At 28.0% G+C, this 22399-nt stretch overlaps 1 protein-coding gene across 1 annotated transcript in view; it reads left to right on the top strand.

Moving 5' to 3' along the window:
• The first annotated feature begins 9676 nt into the window (after nucleotides 1-9676).
• LOC126896997 (uncharacterized) overlaps nucleotides 9677-22399 on the top strand; it is a 192619-nt gene continuing 179896 nt past the window's right edge. Inside the window, exon 1 of the mRNA XM_050670315.1 lies at nucleotides 9677-9824. Coding sequence (XP_050526272.1) covers nucleotides 9720-9824 — 105 coding nt within the window. The 5' untranslated portion in view covers nucleotides 9677-9719. The remainder of the gene's footprint in view (nucleotides 9825-22399) is intronic.

A 22399-nucleotide genomic window follows, 5' to 3' on the forward strand; every position in this document is an offset into this window, starting at 1 on the left:
TATGTAAGTTTTGATTGAGCATGTCCAAATATCACGAATCGGTGCAGCTTTGTCTGTTGTAATACGTATATTACGAGTGTTTACATTATCAAAACGAATAAACCTTAGCAACATTTTGAATCGATATCGAGACATTGCAGCTCGAATGAGAGGTAACGAGTCTAATTTCCACATTTCTGATACATGTTCTTTATTAGATCTATGTACACCAGATACGAGAAGAATTACATATAATAAGGTATAAAAGCGATAGACTGACGACAATGAAATAATTTACCGGAAAAGCACAGATAACTATATTGTAGGTACCCGGGTACCTACACCGTCATAAGAAGTTGTTTTTTTTTCAGTCACATAAAGGTTAATATCCTGAATGAAAAAGGGATTATTAAAAAATATTATTTCTCATAAAAAAATTGTGTTGATCCATACACTTTTCAATAAGTTATAGCATTATAAAGTTAAAAATGTAAAAATAAAATCAAGAATTTTCACACAAAAATAGCATTTGGTAGCCATTTTCACCGTGAAGACCAAATCAAATCCAAAATTTTATATTACGTTAATAAAGTATATTACATAAGATTTAATTTAAAGTATATATAAAAGTGTCAGTATTTCCGGAACACTTTCAAAAATTAAGTTGAAAAAGTAAATTTTTTGTGAAAAAGTTGTAATTTTAAATCCCCCCGTGGGCAGGTAAAGGGTCAGATATAAAAATAAAATATACCAAATGATAGGTAAAGACATCATGCATCTATAAAAAAAAAAAATTATGTTTATCCATACACTTTTCAATAAGTTATAGCATTATAAAGTTAAAATTATAAAGGTAACGACCCGATCACTAACAGTCAACAGGCTTGTAAGGAATTTCATTTATATAATCAAAATTTTATCAACTATGAATATACAAATCTAGGGTTTCATAAAATGTATTAAAATATTTTTTTATATTTCAAAAACTAATCGTTATATATTTTAACCTTTTAATAGTAATACTTTTGACATTTATTTTTAGTCATTATTTAATAAAATAGAAGTAAATTAGATTATTTTATTTTATTTTTAGTTTATTTATTATTAATGATCTTTATTGATTTGTTCTGGACTTATATAAATATTATTTCTCATAAAATAATTGTATTGATCCTTATACTTTTCAATAAGTTATAGCATTATAAAGTTAAAAATGTAAAAAATAAAATCGAGAATTTTCATACAATAATAGCATTTGGTAGCCATTTTCACCATGAAAATAAAATAAAGTCCAAATTTTTTTTTTTCATAATAAAGTATATTACATTAGCTTTAATTTAAGATATATATAAAAGTGTCAGTATTTCCAAAACACTTTCAAAAGTTAAATTGAAAAAGTTAATATTTTGTGATAAAGTTGTCATTTTAAATCCCCCCGTGGGCAGGTAAAGGGTCAGATATAAAAATAAAATATACCAAATGATAGGTAATCAAGCATCTATAAAAAATAATTATATTGATATGTTCATTTTTGAGAAAGTTACGGCAGTTTTAAGTAAAAAAAATTGAAAAAAAATCGAAAATTAGCGATTTTTAAATTTGTAATTTTTGGAGGTTTCCCCCATTTACGGTGAACGAGGGAAATTTTTTCAATTTTTTCAATTGAGGGTAATGTCTTCGATTAGATACGATTTGTGATCTTTTGACGTAACATTGAAAGAAATCGGTTCAGTGAGAGCTGAGAAAAAGTGGTAGCAGACACAAAAAAAAAAAAAACACATCATAGAAAAATTAATACCTTCTCAGCTTCGTATCGAAGCTAAAATTATCTAAATTTGCTATAATACATCTGTATAATTTTCTGAGTATATATTTTTTTTTAAATAATCACACTATACAATATAATGTATAAATTGACACTGCTTTTATAAAATATGTAATTAAACCAATTCATAGTTTTTTAACGTCTTCTGAATCTAAAGATCTAGGACATCAAAATGGCTCTAGTATATTCTCTCATTGAATAAAGAATCTGACACAATCCTGCGTCGCTTTGTGATACATGGAGCTCCATGACCCATGCAATCTTTATCAGCCGTTGCGCTACTTTTGGGAACATGGTAGTTTGACTGGCACGGATTTGACGCTAATACGGCGTGCCACAGAGGCGTAGCCAGGATTTTCGCACGGGGGATGCTAAATTTTATAAAGTGTAGAAGACGATAGTATATGTGTAAATTGAAATTTTTATTGATTTTAGTGATAGTAAATATTGATAGCATATTAACGTATTTACTATTTCAAATATATAATATTGTTACACAATTTTCATATTTAAATTTAAATATTTCAAAAGAATAAGAAAAATAAGGCCAATGGGGGGCTATAGCCCCATAGCTCTCCCCCTTGGCTATGCCACTGGCGTGCCATACGCCACGATGCACGGTATCGCATTGCCGACGAAATTGAAAATGCTGAAATATTATTATTGTTATTATAATTATCGTTCGTCTTTTTGGTTTTATTTATAATTTATTGAAGTTTATCAAAATTAAATGACCCAAAGGTCTACACCAGTGTCGACTACATTATTGAGCCATAAGTCGTGTCACATCATCATATAAAATATATACAGTGAAACCTTGTTAATCCGGACATCTTGACGAGACAGGGTTATATGAGCTAATTTCTAACTAAATCTTCCAACTATCTCAAACGCTTAAGTCTTGTCTGGTTAAACTGTTTAATATAACCTTGTCTTGTCACAAGACTTGTACATAAAGTAGTCTTGTTCTATTATTTTTCTTAACCATACAACAGCTATAATTAATTCAAATTAATTAAATACTCTAATAAAATAATTTGGGGTGTTAATGATATCAGATGAAAATTAATAGGGAAGGTAACAAATCCTTAAATTATATATATACCTTTCATCCGACATAATAATTTACTAAATCAAATCATTTTCCTTTATAGGAGGGTGGAGGGTTAAATTTTTAAAAATACGAGTAAACAGTAGAACTTTTTCAACTTAACTTTTGAAAATGTTCCGGTATTACTTCGTGCTTTAAATATATGTCAAATCAAACCTTATGATAAATACTATAAGATAAACAAAAAAATTTGTCCCGACACATTTTTTTCTATAGGATAGAAATGTCCATCGAATTTATCGAAAAATGTAATTTCTATGCAAAAATTACTGTTTGACATAAAATATTTTAATACTTAAAACTGCCATAACTTTTTGAAAAATGAACAAATTAAAATGATTTTTTTATATTGAAACCTTAGATAATTTTCTTTCATTTGATATAAGTTTTTTGAACATCTGAATCTGAACCTGCCCACAAGGGGGATTTAAAAAAGCAAATTTTGTACACAAGTTAAAATTTTTCAACTTAATATTTAAAAAAGTTCTGAAAATATTGACACTTTTATTTAATCTTAAATTAAAGCTTATATTATATACTTTACTATGAAAAAAAGTAATTCGTAGCATAGATTTTCTTCTTGGTGAAAATGGCTACGGTGTTCAAAAATATGTTATTTTTGTGTTAAAATTCTGAGTTTTGTATTTTATTTTATTTTAAAATATCTTACAAGGGGAATACACTGACTTTTAAAAATATTATATAATTTAATTGATATAGAATGAAGTTCTCAAAACATATGATGTTAAACTTATTTAATTTTTTTGCTTTTTTAAAGTCAAAGAAGTAACTTTAAAATTTGAATTAGCTTAAAATGCCAATTTTATCGTGGGACGAAAGCGACGAACAGTTGACGAATTGACAACATCTGAGTCTTTCACGATTATGGTACAAGGTTCGAATCCGCCTGTGGCAATTAATTGTAATAATACAAAAATAAAGATAGTAATGTGGGTGTATATGTGTATTGTTTATATATTGACCAAGTTTGAATATGTTTGAGGTTTTGGTCAATTGGTGAGCAACGAGGTTCTATCGGGGTTGTTGAGTCCAAGGGCTTAGAACAATAAAGACAACTAGATATAAAAAGTAATAATTAAGGTTCCTCTTATATAGATATTATAAATGACCAAACTGGTAAGTACCTGTAATAATACATTGAGGCAATGAAGAGGCGATGTCAATCTCTCACGAATACCATGTAATGTGATTGCGTTATGGTACAAACTAGTCAGTAATAATTAATTGAGGTTTAAAGATTAATATAATTATTTGATCTATTGCTTTATCGTTCTGTACTCAGATTATTAATTCTAAATAATTGAGTTATAATATAATATAAGTATTGACTCTTATTGAATTGAAATCTTACCTGATGATTTTTCTTTGTTCTTATAATAACTTTTAATAATGTCAAGAAATAACAAAATAACACGAACTTAAATGTTTAGTTCATAAATTAACACGTAAGAATTTCGATAATGATGATTACGAACTTTACCTATCGATGTTGAGATCGCGATTCGAACAGTTCTTTGAATATCTGGAGACAGATTCTCTCAAGCCCTCAACACTGACTGCCTTTTATAGTATTTTTTATTCCCGAACAATCATCATTGTGTTATTCTCGCAATGTTATTATTTTATTGACAAGTAATTATTAAATATATAAATTAATACATGGGAATACAAATAATTTTGACACTTTATATAACATTATTATAGCTAGTTTTTATATATAAGTTTAGGGTTTACACATTGTGTTTTATTATTATAATATTAAAAAGAGCTGCTGACAAGTATAGTTAATGAATTTTCTTAAAAAAAAACAATCATGTTATTCTAAGCTAATGAATATAATTTATAAATAAAAGTGTTAATAATTTTAAATGGACGACACCATTATTGTGGACACAAACAGAGCAGCCCTCTGATATTTCATATTGTGATAGCGACGAGTGTTTACAACATAATATTCTGCATTTTTTTTGAGTTTGAAAAAAATTTTCAGATCAATGGATCTGAAAATTATGATGATTGATGATGATTTTTATCTCATTTAGATTCAATAAATATCAACGATCCCATCACTGTAGTCTCCCCTCGTGAGAAAAAATATCTTATTCATGTTAGTATTATTTTACTATGTGGTTTTCTTGTGTATTTATTTTCCCAACCCTCACTTGACCTAATTTATACGACAATACGTCAAATGATTACAATTCGTATTTAGTTGAAGATATTACCCTCAAAAATTGAAAAAAATCACTTAATCAAATAAAAAGTTGCTTAACCGGCTTTCTTCATACAAACAATTAAAACATTCATTTATAATTTTTTTAAAGTATATATTTTCTATTTAGATTTGACATGATGAAAGTGTTCAACTACAAAAGTAAATAATTTTCTTTGTAATTTATTAATTTTTTAATTCTATTTGTGTGCTACTACCAGCCTACAATATTCCAATTTTTTTTGTAACATGTTGTTGTATAAATCATTTCTATAAACATTTTTTTTAGTTTCACTTGAATGTAACAATAGATTTTTACTATTGTAAATTGAATTTTAAAATAATGTACTTAATTGAGTATAATAGTATAAAGGACAAAAAAGTAGGTAAAAAATGATTCATTTTAACACATTAAAAATCAAAATCAATAATAATTTGAAAAAAATTAATTATACAAATCATATAATATATAATTAAAAAATTATAAATTTTATTTTCGAATCTAAGATNTTTTTTTTTTTCAAATTAAAGTATATTACATAAGCTTTAATTTAAGATATATATAAAAGTGTCAGTCTTTCCGGAACATTTTCAAAAGTTAAGTTGAAAAAGTTCTACTTTCTATACGCATTTTAAAAGGTTTGCACCCCCCCTGTACAAAAGGAAATGGTCCAAATAATGGAAATGGTAAAATTTTTTTCAATCACAATATTGAAATGAATATTTCAAATATTAAAATAATTATTTCTAATTATCCTATTGTAATAAAGTTTAAAATATTATCAATATTGTGATAGTTTTATTTTCCCGACCTAAAAAAAAAAAATTTATAATTTTATAACAGTTTTAATGATAAAAATTATAATCGGTTTGAATAAATAATAAAAGACGAAATAAACTCATGAAATTAAAAAAATATCACATAATTTGTGGGTTTTTTCGGTTTTTCTTGTTATTTAATCGTTTAAACTAAAGATAAACTATATCACAGGACTCCCAGTAAAATTTCAATACAAAATGATGGGTCACACTAATGTGAAATTTTTTTCCAACTTTGAACCCAAAGTTCAGGGGAGGGCGCAAAAGTTACAAAAAATCGAGTAATCACTCAATTTGTATGAGAATTTTGTGGGAAATGTCGTGGTATGATTTATTTTTAATTTTAGAGAAATTCGAGGGGGTTATTTCAAAATTCCTCCAATTTTGGAAAAAAAAAAAACGAGATCCTATTTTACACTCCACCAGTATACTTGCCCATATATTACTATGGTTCGAAAGATTTACACCCTGTATAAAAGTGTCAGTCTTTCCGGAACATTTTCAAAAGTTAAGTTGAAAAAGTTATATTTTTGTAAAAGAGTTACCATTTTGAAACCCTTCCTGTGGGCTGTTAAAGGGTCAAATGTTCACAAAAATATATAAAATGATAGGTAAATATCTAAGATATATATAATAAAAAAAAAATTATATTGATTAAAAAAGTTATGGCAACATTAAGTAGAAAAAATTGAAAAAATATCGAAAATTAGTGATTTTTAAATTTGTAATTTTTTGGGGGATTTTCCCCGTTTACGGAGAACGAGGGAATTTTTTTCAATTTTTGAGGGTAATGTTTTCAACTAGATACTAGATTCTTTGTGATCTTTTGACATATTGTTCATCAAAATCGGTCCAGCGAAAGCTGAGATTGAGCGTTCACAGACACACAAAAAAAAAAAATAAAAATAAAAAAAAAAACACATCATAGTAAAATTAATACCTTCTCAGCTTCGCATCGAAGCTAAAATTATATAATATATAATTAAAAGAATTACTAATCTGGGTATAATAAAGGAAATAGAAGTTGATGTTTCTTGTAATTATCCATCATTTTTTTAGAATTAAACACTATCTACAGATTTGCATCGAAGCGTTTCTTATGATAGTGATTTTAATCACTGTCAGATTAAATCTATACTGGACCCAACTATGCAATGTCCCCACTATGCCGCGACCCCACTGTGCTGGGTTTNGTATATTTTTTTTCTGATGAAAGTTCCTTTTGTTTAGTGTATTTATTCATAAGTAACAAAATTTTTTTATTAAAAAGTATTGCATCAATTCCTTNTTTTATTAAAAAGTATTGCATAAATTCCTTTAAATTTGTATACGCATTAAAAGTATATGAATATACAACTCCTTTTTATTTTTATAATATCTCCGTAAAAATTACAATATTATATTATTGAATACCACTTTCATACTAAATTTAATTTCTGTAATTATTATGTATTCATATATTGTAATTATAAATTGGGGTAAAATTAAGGGAATAAGTGTTATTGTTGTTTTTGAAATAATCTACCAATTTCATTTTTTTCTATTTAATAATATTTATTTCAAACTTGCAAGTTGAGTTAAAAGTTATGGTAATAAATTCATTTTTTTTTTATTAAAACTTTCACTTTAAAGAACAAAAAGAAGTAGGTTCAAAATGATTACTTTTAACATATTAAAAATCGATAATAATTTGAAAATAATTAATTATAAAAATTATATAATATATAATTAAAAGAATTATTAATCTGGATATAATTAATGAAATAGGAGTTGATGTTGGGTTGGGTTGGTTACATTTTTAACTTTATAATGCTATAACTTATTGAAAAGAATATNTTTATAATGCTATAACTCATTGAAAAGTGTACGAATCAACACAATTTTTTTATGAGAAATAATATTTTTTAATAATCCCTTTTTCATTCGACATACTTTATCTTAATCAGGGTATTAATAAGGAACTAGCAGATCATGTAGCTTTTGTAATTATCCACCAATTTCTTAGAATTAAACACTATCTACTGATTTGNGAATTAAACACTATCTACAGATTTGCATCGAAGCGTTTCTTATGATAGTGATTTTAATCACTGTCAGATTAAATCTATACTGGACCCAACTATGCAACGTCCCCCCTATGCCGCAACCCCACTGTGCTGGGTTTTTTAAAATGATATACAGTGTGATTTTTTTATTATAATTACTTACAGAATAATAATAATTAAAACAATTTTTTTTATTACTATCTTTAGTTACACATTATTCTTGAATTATTAACTATGTAATACTTTTTAAGTTCATCCCTTATGCCTGGTAAGGGTGTCAACTTTGTTTTTTTAAATGGTAACACGTATTTTTAATTTAATAAAATGTTTGAGTTTTTAATATAACAAATGTCATTTGAATTTTTAATATAACTTTATTCGTTTATTAGATATAAACATTTAAAGTTTCAAATTTTTGAGTTAATACACGTGTATAATGCACTAGGGATTAAAATTACAGGTAGCTAATTGGTTTTTTATGACATCGATATTAGCAGGTACACAGCATTGTTATTATCAATGATAGTAAGGTACATTATTGTGAGTTTATAAATACACTAATTGACAATACAAAAAGTATATCTATTGATAGTCATAATTGATAATAAACAATCCGTTACTGTGATAGTAATATCATAAAAAAACAATTAGCTACCTGTATTTGTAATCCCTTGTGTATTATACCTATATATTAACTCAAAAATTTGAAACTTTAAATGTTTATATCTAATAAACGAATAAAGTTATATTAAATATTCAAATGACATTTGTTATATTAAAAACTCAAACATTTTATTAAATTCAAAATATGTGTTACCATTTAAAAAAACAAAGTTGACACCCTCACCAGGGAAAAGGGATGAACTTAAAAAGTATTACATAGTTAATAATTCAAGAATAATGTGTGACTAAAGATAATAATAAAAAAAAAATTTTAAATTATTATTATTCTGTAAGTAATTGAGTGGGTTATGATAAAAATCACCCTGTATACAGTTACATGTTACCAAAAATTTGGAATGTTATAGGTTGGCAGCAACACTCAAAAATTAAGTTAAAAAATTAATAAATTACATGATAAAATTATTTAATTTTATAATTGAAACCTATTACCATATCAAGCTTAACTTGACAGTATATACTTCAAATATATTAGAAATGAATGATTTTAATTATCTGTATGGAAAAGGCTGGAGCTTTAAGGAACTTTTCAATTTTAGAGGGTAATATCTTTAACGAGATACTAGTTGTAATCATTTTATGTATCGTTAAAAAAAATTGGGGGTTTCCCCAGTTAACGAGGAACGAGTTAAATTTCTTAAATTTTTTTCTTAATATTTAAAAAATATCTTTGACTTTATTTAATTTTTCTAAGGATATTAAATACCAAACTACTTTTAAAAACTTTTTAATTTATTTCTTCACATTTTTATTTTTTAATATAAGCCTATTTACATTATATGTTTTTTAATAATCTAAAAATATAATCATTTAATAGCTCTATAGACGATGTTTATTAAAATAATCAAATAAGATAAATCATAGTAATATATTATTAGTTCTATTTATAAAGTTTTAAAATTAAATTTATTTATAATTTTTTGTAAAAACTAAATTGGTAATTATAATTTAAATAGGCAGGAATTTGTTCAGAATTTTTTTTTATAAGTCTTTAATATATGCAAATATTTTTAGATAATTAATAAAATGTTTAAAAGTCGATTTCATTTGTTGAACTTGATAAGATGTGTTTTTGTAATTCTTATATCAACACAAATATTTTTCAATATAAATGCGAGCCCAGAAATACAAGTAAGTGCAAACAATATTTCAAATTGCTTAACATTTATGAATTCTTAGCAAATTAGAAGATTCGAATATTACAAGAGTTTATTCAAACGATAGAATATACAAATATAAATAAAAATATGTTCTGAATAAAAATGAACATAAATAAAAGGTAATTGACCAAGGTTAAAAATAAAGACGTGGTGACCGGGTAAGTAATATACTACTTATTAGCTACTGTCCAAATAATGTAAATGATAATATCGTCATCCTTTGAAGTATAAAGGTGGACGTAGATCATTTTATGATCTAATGATATTGTTAGAAGCCAACAATTGAAATTTTATTTAATGTTTTCTAAAAGTTAATTCAATTATTTTTTATTAAATAATAATAACTAACTAAAAAAAGATTTTTGAAAAGAAGAGAGGGATCTAATTTACTTTCCACTCCTTCATCCAGTTAATAGACTCATCGATCTTTGTTTCACTATGTCATTACTAAAAAATAGTCATTAATAAAAACCAATTTTTTTTTGTATTAATGTAACGTCTTATTTCTTGCAAATTCTATGAAAGATAGAACTCTTCGTTAATTGTGTAAATACGAGATAATCAAAGAAATCTCTTAGATGCACTTTCTTTGAATTTCAATTAAAACTTTACACTGCTTGTTTTATTATCATTACTTTTACTTTTAGACGATAATTTACAAATTGATTTCAGCCACTTGATTGTGCACACAATATTTGACGATTCATTTTTACAAGTTATAATTACTATTAATAATGATATCAAATCATTTGTCTGTGGAAAAAATCAAAGATTTATTCATCATTCGCCAATAAATTATGATGACATAGTGTAAATACGAAAGATCCCAATGATAAAGTTATCAATGACTGCCTGTAGGAAAATGGGATGTTTTTTATTTGTTTTACAAAATATCTTTTGGTACTTAGATAAACGCCTCATTTTAGCGTAATAAACCAAAAATAAAATAATAATAAAAATGAAAATAATAAAAGAGGTTAAGCAAATGGTAGGTAATGGAATATTTGCAATATTAATTTTTATTTAAAGTTATATAATTTTTTATTAAATTTATTAATGGTTTATAACGGAATAGATTGTTGGAAGTTCGAAAGTATAATTTAAATTGTACTTACCTTGCGTCCTATGTAATGCAATAATATTTCAATCAATCCAACGTTGTTTCTGATATTAAATGCACTACGTATACTATTTACACTACACGTCATATAGGCAATATAATTACTTACGCAAACGATTAAAATTTAAAATAATACGATAAAATTACACAAAATTTATTACTGATTTTACTTGTAAAAGATTCTAAACATTCTATATTTTATTAGAAGTAAAAATTATAATTTCTCCTTATTTAATTTTTTTTATGTTCTTTGAATAAGTATTTTCTTTTGAGAGAATATATTTTATTGAGAGATCGACACCATTATTTCTTAAATCTTCCTCTGGCCTGGCCAAAACAAGATTCAAAAATATTTATATCTATGTAAAAATTTTATCATGTGGATGTTCTCAAGTAGTTTGGATTAAGGTAAAGAAAAAGAAGATGTAAAAAATTTATCAAGACGGTATTGTGTTGGCCCAATGTGTCCCAGCGCTATTGCCTTGAAATGATGCGACACAATAATCACTAAAACAAAGATTAAAAACTGTAAATGTACTCCTAAGTTTCTCTGCGATGTCTGTCGGCGTGTTGTTCGTTAAAGCAAAGACATTACCGACGAGACTGACTACCCAATAAGAAAAGCGCACACTAAATTTTAACAATGAAATAAAAATTTAAAGTTGGGTTAGATTTACTATTAAAATAATATAATAAAAAAAAAAGTTATGTTTAAAATATTATTTGATATTTATTTCCACAATAAGAAAAATGAAACATTATTATTTAATGAACAAATTAACCTAAATTAAAAGGTTCGCCAAAATAAAATTCACTTTAAAATTTCTAAATTTCATTAAGTTTTAATAAATAATATTCTAAGTTCGAAAAATTAGAAAAAAGGACTAAGTTTTTTTTAAATTGAAAAATATTGTAAATTAAAGTCCAAATTAAATAAAAAAAGGACTTAGTCCCAGAGAGTGAAATCTTGAGAAGTATCGTAGATTTTGTGTATTTTAAAATTACCGAAAGAAATAAATTAGACGGGGGAAAATGGATTTTAATAGTCAGCAAGAGGTAATATAACGATCCCTAGGATAATCTTGGAAGCTGAGGCTTATTATTCTAATCGGATAATTATAATGAGGACCCTTCGTGTAAGCGTTACTTAAAAATTTTTACAATATTTATATTTTATCCCATAATAATCTGCTTGTTTTGTATTTTGAATATAAGAACCCTGTTTTGGTGATCTTATATAATCAAAATATGTGACATACATGTACAAATGATAACATCATATTATATGTTAATATTAAAAGTAATAATATAAAATTATATTAGATTCAATTTAAACTTTAGACGGCTTGTTATATAATCATTACTTTTATTTTTTGACGATAACTTACATAATGATTTCAGCCACCTGATTATGATACCATATTTGACGATTCATTTTTACAAGTTATAAGTACTATTAATAGTGATATCAAATCATTAGTCTGTGGAAAAAATCAAAGATTTATTAATCATTCGTTTATAAATAAAGATGATATAAAGTTGTTATCGAGATCTTGTAAAAACGATTACGAGTGTAGACAAAAAAAAGAATCAAGCTTAAACAAATTAAAAAAAGAATTAGAGTCTTTAGAGTGTTTTCACACATTTTTATGTCTTCAAATTTTAGAAGTGTTAAAAAACGATATTAGTATAAAAAATTTAAATCCAAATCATATTTTCAAAATACAGTTTCAACATATATCTCAATACGTAGTTAGGATGATTTCATTTTTTATATATGGCAAGTTTGTTGTTAATCCTTGGCAATATAATTTAGCAAAACGACTTAGAAATATATTAAGATTTGAAAAACAACAAAAAAAGGATGTATTGGAAATCATTTTAGCACAATTAAATGATTCTGCATTACTATCTTCAATGAATAAATTTTGCGATAATTGTAAATTAAATAATGAATTTTTGAAATCTATTATTTCATTCACATTTAATACTTTTAAAGGAGAAAGTGGACAATTTTTAAATCAAAAAAGTTTAAAAAAGTATGTGAAGAATATTTTGTCAAAGACAATAATTACTTGTGTAACAAAAATGAACATAAGTTCTTATACATATATTTATAAAGGTAATCAACATGATGTACTCTTAAAATATTCAGAATAAAAACTTTCTTAAATATTAGTCAAGTATAGTTAATAAACATGAAAAATAATAATATTACAATTAACACTTTATCTTCAATGCGATTTTTTTTTTATTTTGTCTGTTGCCAATTTTTATAAATTCTTACTGGTCGGTAGCTTACAGTATTTTTAAAATTTGATTAAAAACACTTTATTTTAGTTAATAATATGGACTGTATTTTTAGGATATATCTTTTACATTTCATATACGAAAAACTATTGGTGTGCAATGCACACTGTGCATAGGTGAGCCGTACTCATCATTGCCTGTCCGATTTTCGACTGACTTACAAACATAAACCATACGCTGCACCGCCCTCCACCTATTGTATAACAAAATATATCTAACATTTTTTCCCCAATATCAAACAAGCCGCCCACTTTATTTTATTAATTTTGATGACTGTTTTCACCATAAAAATAAAATAAAATCCGAAATTTTTTTTTTTTTAATATTGATGTATATTATATAAGCTTTAATTTAAGATATATATAAAAGTGTCAGTATTTCCAGAAAACTTTCAAATGTTAATTTTTTGTGAAAAAGTTGTCATTTTGAATCACCCCTGTGGGTTGGTTAAGGGTTAAATTTATAAAAAAAAAATTATATTGATTTGTTCATTTTTGAAAAAGTTATGGCAGTTTTAAGTAAAAAAAATTTCAAAAATTTCGAAAATTAGCGATTTTTAAATTTGTAATTTTTTTGGAGATTTTCCCCATTTACGGGGAACGAGGGAAATTTTTTTAATTTTGAGGGTAATGTCTTTGACTAGATACGATTTGTGATCTTTTAACGTATCATTGAAAGAAATCGGTTCGGTGAGAGCTGAGAAAAAGTGGTAAGACACAAAAAAAAAAAACACATCAAAATAAAATTATTACCTTCTCAGCTTCGCATCGAAGCTAATAGATTACAAAAATATTTAAATTGACAAACAACAAATTTTCAATAAATCAATCGATTTCAATTGGCAATGGACTTAAATTTCGAACTGCTCGTAAGTATTCACCAAAGGCGGTTTTTCCCTTGCTGTGCGGATCACGCCATCCTTATCACATATAACACTTAATACTCGGCCTAGTCGCCAGACCAGAGTTCTGAGATTTTCTTCTTTTATTAAGACGATGGAACCAACTGACAGTTTAGGTCCCTTTTCTTTTGCCCATTTGTAGCGAGTTTGAAGTTGTGAAAGATATTCGCTACTCCAGCGTTTCCATATTTGCTGAGAAAACTTATTTACTCTACGCCAACGGTCTAATCGATTTGACGGAGTATCGCTTACGTCTCTCTCTGGTAATGTAGTCAATGTTTCACCAATTAAAAAATGACCAGGCATTAGCATAGTTAAGTCGGTTGGACAAGGAGACAAAGGAGTTAAAGGACGTGAGTTCAGACAAGCCTGAGCGCGCGTAAGCACGGTATACATTTCGTCGAACGTTAAATGCGATTCGACCAGCATTCTTTTTATGAGCCTTTTCATGCTTTTAACAGCAAACTCCCATAATCCCCCGAAATGTGGAGAGCGCGGAGGTATAAACTTCCACTCAATACGTTAATTTGTAAAATGCTCAAATAACTTCTTTTTATGCGCTTCTGAATGAAATAACTCATACACTTCTTTACTGACAATCTGTACCATGAAAGTTTGTGCCATTATCTGAATATATCACACTAATTTTTGCTCTCCTAGCCACAAATCTCTGTAATGCTTGTATAAAGTCCTGTGTACTTAATCTATTTACTAACTCAATATGTATGGCCTTAGTTAAAAAACACACGAACACACTAACATAAGCCTTTTTTAACCCTTAAGCAGGCGCGTACCTATTTTTAACGTTCATAGTCGCGTGGGGGTCTATTAGACCCCATTTCTAAAAAAGTATAAAATATGTATAAAAAAGTTCATTTTTTTTTAATTCAAAGACATTATTTGTTACCATATGATATATAAATATGAATAACAATTAAAAAATAAATAAATGACAAAATTATGTGCATTACTAAAAATTATATTACGAAAAAAAAAAAAAAACTTAATTTTCAAAATTTCATTAAAAAATTTTGGTTTGTAAAAAAATTATTTTAACTGCAAAATCTTATTTTTAAGACAGTAAATAAAAGCTTTTACTATTATAAAATATATTTTTATTAATTTTTCTTGTATTTCTTTGAGCTCAAACATNCTAATTGAGATTGTATTTCTTTGAGCTGAAACATGGCTTATATTTACTAGTTTTATGTGTATTTACATTTACATAATCATTTTTCTGAATTGAATTTTTTTATTATTAATATTACAATACAATTTAATTATTATAGTATGAGTAGGGTCAGGAGGGGTAAATGTGAATAGTGGTAACTGTAAATGAGGCACCGATAATCAATGTGTCTACATTGCGACGGGATGTATTTATTACATGTTTAGTTCGTATTTGTTCCATATCATCGAGTAGTGGAAATTCTCAATAAATTATTTATTTTTAAAACTTAATTGCACAGACGGTGGCAGATCCACATAATCCCAATTCCATAATATTTTATCGATTATAACATTGCATTTACGATAAAACGATATTTTGAAAAAAATACAAGTCCAAAAAAAAATTATAACGTTCATAGTCGCGTGGGGGTCAATATGACCCATTTCAACTTTGATGGATATTTTAAGTCACACATTTTTTTTTCGAAGGTATTTATTTATGAAAATCGATTCAATATTACTATAAAAACCATCTTCTAAATTTATATCTATGTACATCTTTTATGCAATATAATATATCCGTTTTTATTTATGTGGGGGTATGCTAGACCCCCCACGCGACTGTTTAAGGGTTAAAGGTGCATTTTTTTTTTAGACTACTATTTAACATCTACTCCGCTTATCTTAAAAGCTCGGAAGGTTCAACTCTATCGCTTGGCAGGTCCCCCATTATGGGCTGCACCATGATGGGTCGTTGTCGAAAACAACGTAGACAATTGAATATAATTCCTCTATTTGTATTCCTTGCATTTAATAGCCAATATCTTTGCCTTATGGACGTTAAAACAGCTTGTGGACCGCTGTGACATAACCTTTCATACTCATTTTTAAGTAACAATTTAGTAAACGTACTTAGCCGGTATAATCAGTGGATGATTTTGAAAGGTCTCTAATAATGCTGCATTTTTTAATCTTCCGCCCACTCTAAGTAATCCACTTTTATCCAAGAATGGTTGTAGGTGAAATAATTTACTTTTTTGTGATACTTGACCGTTTGGCCTTTTTAAACATATTTTTTCTTGAGAAAAATATTCTTTTTGAACTATATGCACTAATGCCTTTTCAGCTCGTTCCACCTCGTGTACTACAATAGGACCTGTCAATCTATTTAATGGTTTATCATTTAAATCTTTTTTTATACGATCTCTATATCGCAAACAATATGCCATAATACGCCATATTTTATTTAATGAGCAACATCGCATTAATAACGAAAATTCTGAATTTGCTATAATTGTCAAAGCTTGAACACCTTTACTTACAGAATTTCTACATTCTTTAATAATATGTTAAATAATATGTAGATAATGAGTAACTAATTCAATTTTGCTTACAATGATTATTGCCATTACTTTAGGTTAATTAGTATATTCATAAGTAAATTAGAGGTATGTAACCCAATTTACAAAAAAATCGATGTTAGTGTCAATTTTAAATATTTTAGGGAGAATTTGTGCAACTTTTAATGTGTATCTGATAAGTTAATTTAGTGAAAACCAATGAATTATGATAAATTACAATTTTAATTTCCAAAATAAAATTATAATTAACTAGTAACGTCACAAATTTGAAGGTGGACCATTTATAAATAAATGTAATTGATAAGCCCCCATTTATAATCTATTTCTATTGCGATAATGATTTATTATTTCCAACTTAAGAAATAAGAAATATTAAAAATCAAGAAGTTGAGAAATCTCCAGTGGCTGAACATTTATTGACACATAATCACTCTATTAAAACCATAAAACTAATTAAAAACGTAAATAATTACAAAGAACTTAATATCAGAGAAGCAATAGAAATGTTTAAAAATAAAAACAATTTAATTAATTGGGATCTTGGCCCACTGAAAAATTCATTATTAAACTTGTGTAAACTGGCAAAATGTGATAATATTACTTAGTGATGACGTCACTAGGTGATAAGGTCACTAGGGGTATATAAGGGAGTTTTTTCTAGTCGGGATGTCAGTATGTGTTTAGCGTTGATAATGGTAACATTGTTTCCGAAATACGTATCCAAGACTTTTCATTAATTTTTTTGTGACTTTGAGTTTAATATTTTTAATATTTTTTAGTTTTTTAAATTAATAATATTTTTAATATAGTTTTAATTTTACTTAATAGTCTTTTGATAGATAAAAATAGTATATTTTCGTCTGACCTTGTCAAAGTGGCCAATTCCCAGGTAGCCGTTATTATTATTGTCCACTCGCTGCCATATCATATACAGCGGCCCCGTACCATCTTATCGCGGTACTTTATAACAACAATAGCAATAATAATAACACTTGTTTTCTACTGCAGTAGCAAATTTGATCGTACACGGAGATATTATTTAGCTCCGCTATTAACGTACCATACATTTGATTATTAACGTCACAAATTCGAAGGCGGACCGTTTATAATTTTTGTTATGTGATAATGTGATCTTTCTCAAAAAATATTTGTCTCCAATGTCTACGTCTAGTCTATAAAATTGATTCTATTTTTAAATTAAAATTTTTTTTATTCAATTCTTAATAATAATTTTATATGATTTCATAATCTCACAATGTATATTTGATTGATTTATTTTCAATTTATTTTGTTTTATTCTCTTTATTCTATTTTAATTTTGTTTTTCTTGTTTTGCTTGAAGGTTGAGGTCCACTTTGATTGGATGTTTTCTCTTTTTGAGAAGATTTGTCACGTTGTTTCAAACCTTCTCTAGGGGGGTTTCTGTAACGTCACAAATTTGAAGGTGGACCGTTTATAATTTTTGTTATGTCTACTTATTTATTTTATCGCGCGAAAGAACCTTTTTCTGACAGAGCGGTGTCAACCACTCATTATTTTGCCGCTGACCGCTAGATAAGGCGATAAAAGAAAAATATAATTGAAATCGAATTGTTTATTAATATTGATCCCTTCCAAAAAGACTGGCCGTTATCGATTTGAAATCGCCGTTAAATTGGCGCTCTTCTCCTTTCTTTCTTCTGTCATTGACCGTGCTAGAGTGCACACGTTTATTGTTTTTTGGTAATTTTTTTTACAATGATGGAGTAGAGCCGGCAACGGCAAACGGCCAGGTATTTTCGACGAAACATCCAGACCATCGGATGGGTTTCTTCGGAAACCGGGTATCGTTTTCTTTTATATATTATATTTATGTAATGAGCTATATTTTATTAATTATTTTATTTCATTTTATTTTATCGTATATTAACTTAATTTTGTTTATGTGTGGAGAGCACGTGTTTCCCTTTTCTTGTAGCCAACGCTAAGGAGAGACTGTCCAGACCGCTTCTAGTGTTTTTCATTAATTTCCGATTAACATTAACGAATATATTCCAATACCGTCCGTGATGTTTGTAATATTATTTGTTTAAATATTTTATTTTATATTTATTGCATTTATTTGTAGACATGGTTTTTGATGCATTCGCATTTTTGTCCATGTTTAACTTAATTTTCTTTTTTTAACAATTAAATTAAATTTCCTTATTAATTTCAACTGTAATACTTTTTTATTGCGCGAGTAACTTAATTACTCGCGTGTATTTTATCCCAATTCCTTAATCTAGACACGGGCTACGGTATGTTTTACATATCAACCACATAAAACTTTAATTGACATAATTGTCTTTAATAAACCACGAGGTATTAAAGTAATTTATACATACAACGGCGCACAATGGACTAACAAGTCTGAGTGCATGGGCATTATGTCCACCTCGATAATAACTATTCATACAACGACATATTAACTTAGATTATACTTTTAATTAACTTAAAATTAAATTCCACCTATGGTCCGGTAATCATATCTGATAGGTGGGACACCTCGCCTAGGTGGTGGCAACTCTTGCTACTATAGCTCGTCGTTATGCAAGTGGCAAACAATGTTGTTGTTACAGGCCAATATAAAAAGCGCACTTGCAAGGGTTTGTAAATAAACATAATATTCACGGTCAATATATCGGGGAAATCATTAGCATAAATGATTTGCTCTGAATTACGTTGCGAATGCGCTTTTAGACAGCTACCATGTTACGCGACGAAACCCAACATGCTAATTATGCTAGAGGAAAACCTACGTAGCGAAGGGAGGAATCCAGCTACCGAAATCTTACCACCCCGTACGCCGCTCGATAGCGAAATTCCGGTCCGCGAACCGTTTTTTAGACAACTCCACGGACTGTGTCAGCGAACTCGACTCGAACAATCAGCGGTCCGGCGTAGCGCCTTTACCGGAGGAACATCCTGTGAAACTCGCGCTACGCACATCAAACGACGAATCTGATGTCGATCAACCGGGGAAATTACGCGCGCAAGTGGACAACTAGGTGCGCCGTACGTTGAAGACGTATACGTTGCCCACTCGATAGCGCACGCGGCAGAACAAGTCGGGGCGATCCGACAGAACATTCGCGACATTTCGAATAACGCGCGGATCGAGGCACGGATCAGTGAATTAGAAAGGTCGCTGTCGCGTATGTCAATGTAACAGCGACAGATTTCAAATTTACTTGAGCGAATCAGTCAAAATATGCTGCCATCCCCACATGTTGCTGCACAACCGACTATTCGTCAAGTTAACGTCAAACGAAACGATAGTCGACGATCGGACACGCATCGCGTTACATTCGGTCCATTGGGACCGACGGACCCGACGAGACATTTCACGAGCGTCTCGCTGACATCGAAGTACAAGGAGCCCGAAACCTGAAACGGTCGTACGTACAAGCGTCACGCGCGTCACTACCACGGATGTGTAGCACGGATTGACAGGATGTACATTATTTTAAAATTTTAGAAAATGCTGGAATAGCTCCTTCTAATTTTGCTCAATAACCCAACTACCAGTCACAGCATAGGAGACGTATTGCTTTCCTTTCCATACAANACATTTCACGAGCGTCTCGCTGACATCGAAGTACAAGGAGCCCGAAACCTGAAACGGTCGTACGTACAAGCGTCACGCGCGTCGCTACCACGGATGTGTAGCACGGATTGACAGGATGTACATTATTTTAAAATTTTAGAAAATGCCGGAATAGCTCCTTCTAATTTTGCTCAATAACCAAACTACCAGTCACAGCATAAGAGACGTGTTGCTTTCCTTTCCATACATTTTTTTTTTTTAATTATAGTAATTTAAAGATGAAAATTTAAATATGAAAAACGAAAATTTTTTTAATTACGGCAGCCGTTTACACGTAGAAGGTAAATTGTCGGGACAAATTTTTTTTTAATTAATAGTACGTAACATATGCTTAAATTTGACATATCTTAAAAGGATGCATTATTTAGGGAACATTTTATGAACTTCAGTTAAAAAAGTTGAGTTTTGTAAAGAAGTTGCTAATTTGAATCCACACTTGTGGGCAATTAAAGGGTCAGATTTTCAAAAATATTATATCAAATAAAAGGGAATTACTTAAGGTTTCAATATAAAAAAATGATGTTGATTTGTTCATTTTTCAATGATTTATGGCAATTTATAGANAAGGATGCATTATTTAGGGAACATTTTATGAACTTCAGTTAAAAAAGTTGAGTTTTGTAAAGAAGTTGCTAATTTGAATCCACTCTTGTGGGCAATTAAAGTGTCAGATTTTCAAAAATATTATATCAAATAAAAGGGAATTACTTAAGGTTTCAATAAAAAAAATGATGTTGATTTGTTCATTTTTCAATGATTTATGGCAATTTATAGAAAAAAAAATAAAGAAATGTCGAAATTTACCGATTTAATAATCGTGTAATTTTAGAAGATAAAGCACGCAAGAAAAATATTTTAAAATTAGGTTGAATAAGAGCTCTTTATTAAAAAAAAAACAATTTAAGTTAATACAAGGCAAAAAACTCGTTTGAAANTAATCGTGTAATTTTAGAAGATAAAGCACGCAAGAAAAATATTTTAAAATTAGGTTGAATAAGAGCTCTTTATTAAAAAAAAACAATTTAAGTTAATACAAGGCAAAAAACTCGTTTGAATATAAAAGGGAATAGAAAAAAAAGACATTAATAAAAAATATTTCTCTAACAATTTTATTCTAAGAAATGCGATGAACACCTCCATGTATTTTAGAAGCGTCAACATAACGTACCATCACTCTAGGCGATCTTAAGCCCCAAGCAGGCGAAAAACTTGTTGGTTATTAGGTCATAACTTGCATGACATTGGGATACCATGGGTTATATCACAGTGCCAGTAGAATATTCATCATCAATAAATATATGATTAAAAATCAAAACGGGAGACGGTTTTAAACGCAAAAAATTCTATTGAAAGACATAAACATGACGAGTGATTTTATAACATACCTGTTAAGCCACAAGAGGAAATAAGGGGGTACTGAACAGAAAGAGATGTAGAATAAGGTTGGAAATTAAATATAAGAAATGTTGGTTAGATGAGAACATGAATAATATGCTAATTTTGCTAGCCCTTTTTTAATAANAATTCTATTGAAAGACATAAACATGACGAGTGATTTTATAACATACCTGTTAAGCCACAAGAGGAAATAAGGGGGTACTGAACGGAAAGAGATTAGTTGCAGAGATGATGAAGAGGGAAGTTTTCTTAAAAATTTAACTATCTTATCGTGACGTCTGTTTGGCGCCATAAATACGCTAATGGTAAATAAAAAAAATTACATTGATGAAAATTCAATTGAATGACCGAGATATTTGTAAAAAGTTTCTATTACAGAATCGAGTGGTTTATTACAAATCTATCCCTTTGAATACACCATTATTTTATTACATTACAAGTATTAGTCACAATTAAAAAAATTAGAAACTTATTATGTTTAATTCCCCCAGTTTTTTTTTATATATAATAATATTTTCATGAAATTGTTAAAAAGCTTTCCTCAATTTACGCATAATGTAAAGCATTTGACTTTTTTTAATACATAGAAAATATTTATAATCTATCATATATTCTTAAGATCAATATATTTAGAAAAAGGGTATGCAATATTCTTGTG

Source organism: Daktulosphaira vitifoliae, unplaced genomic scaffold (assembly GCF_025091365.1).
Source record: "Daktulosphaira vitifoliae isolate Bord-2020 unplaced genomic scaffold, ASM2509136v1 Scaffold_1, whole genome shotgun sequence".
Lineage (NCBI taxonomy): Eukaryota > Metazoa > Arthropoda > Insecta > Hemiptera > Phylloxeridae > Daktulosphaira > Daktulosphaira vitifoliae.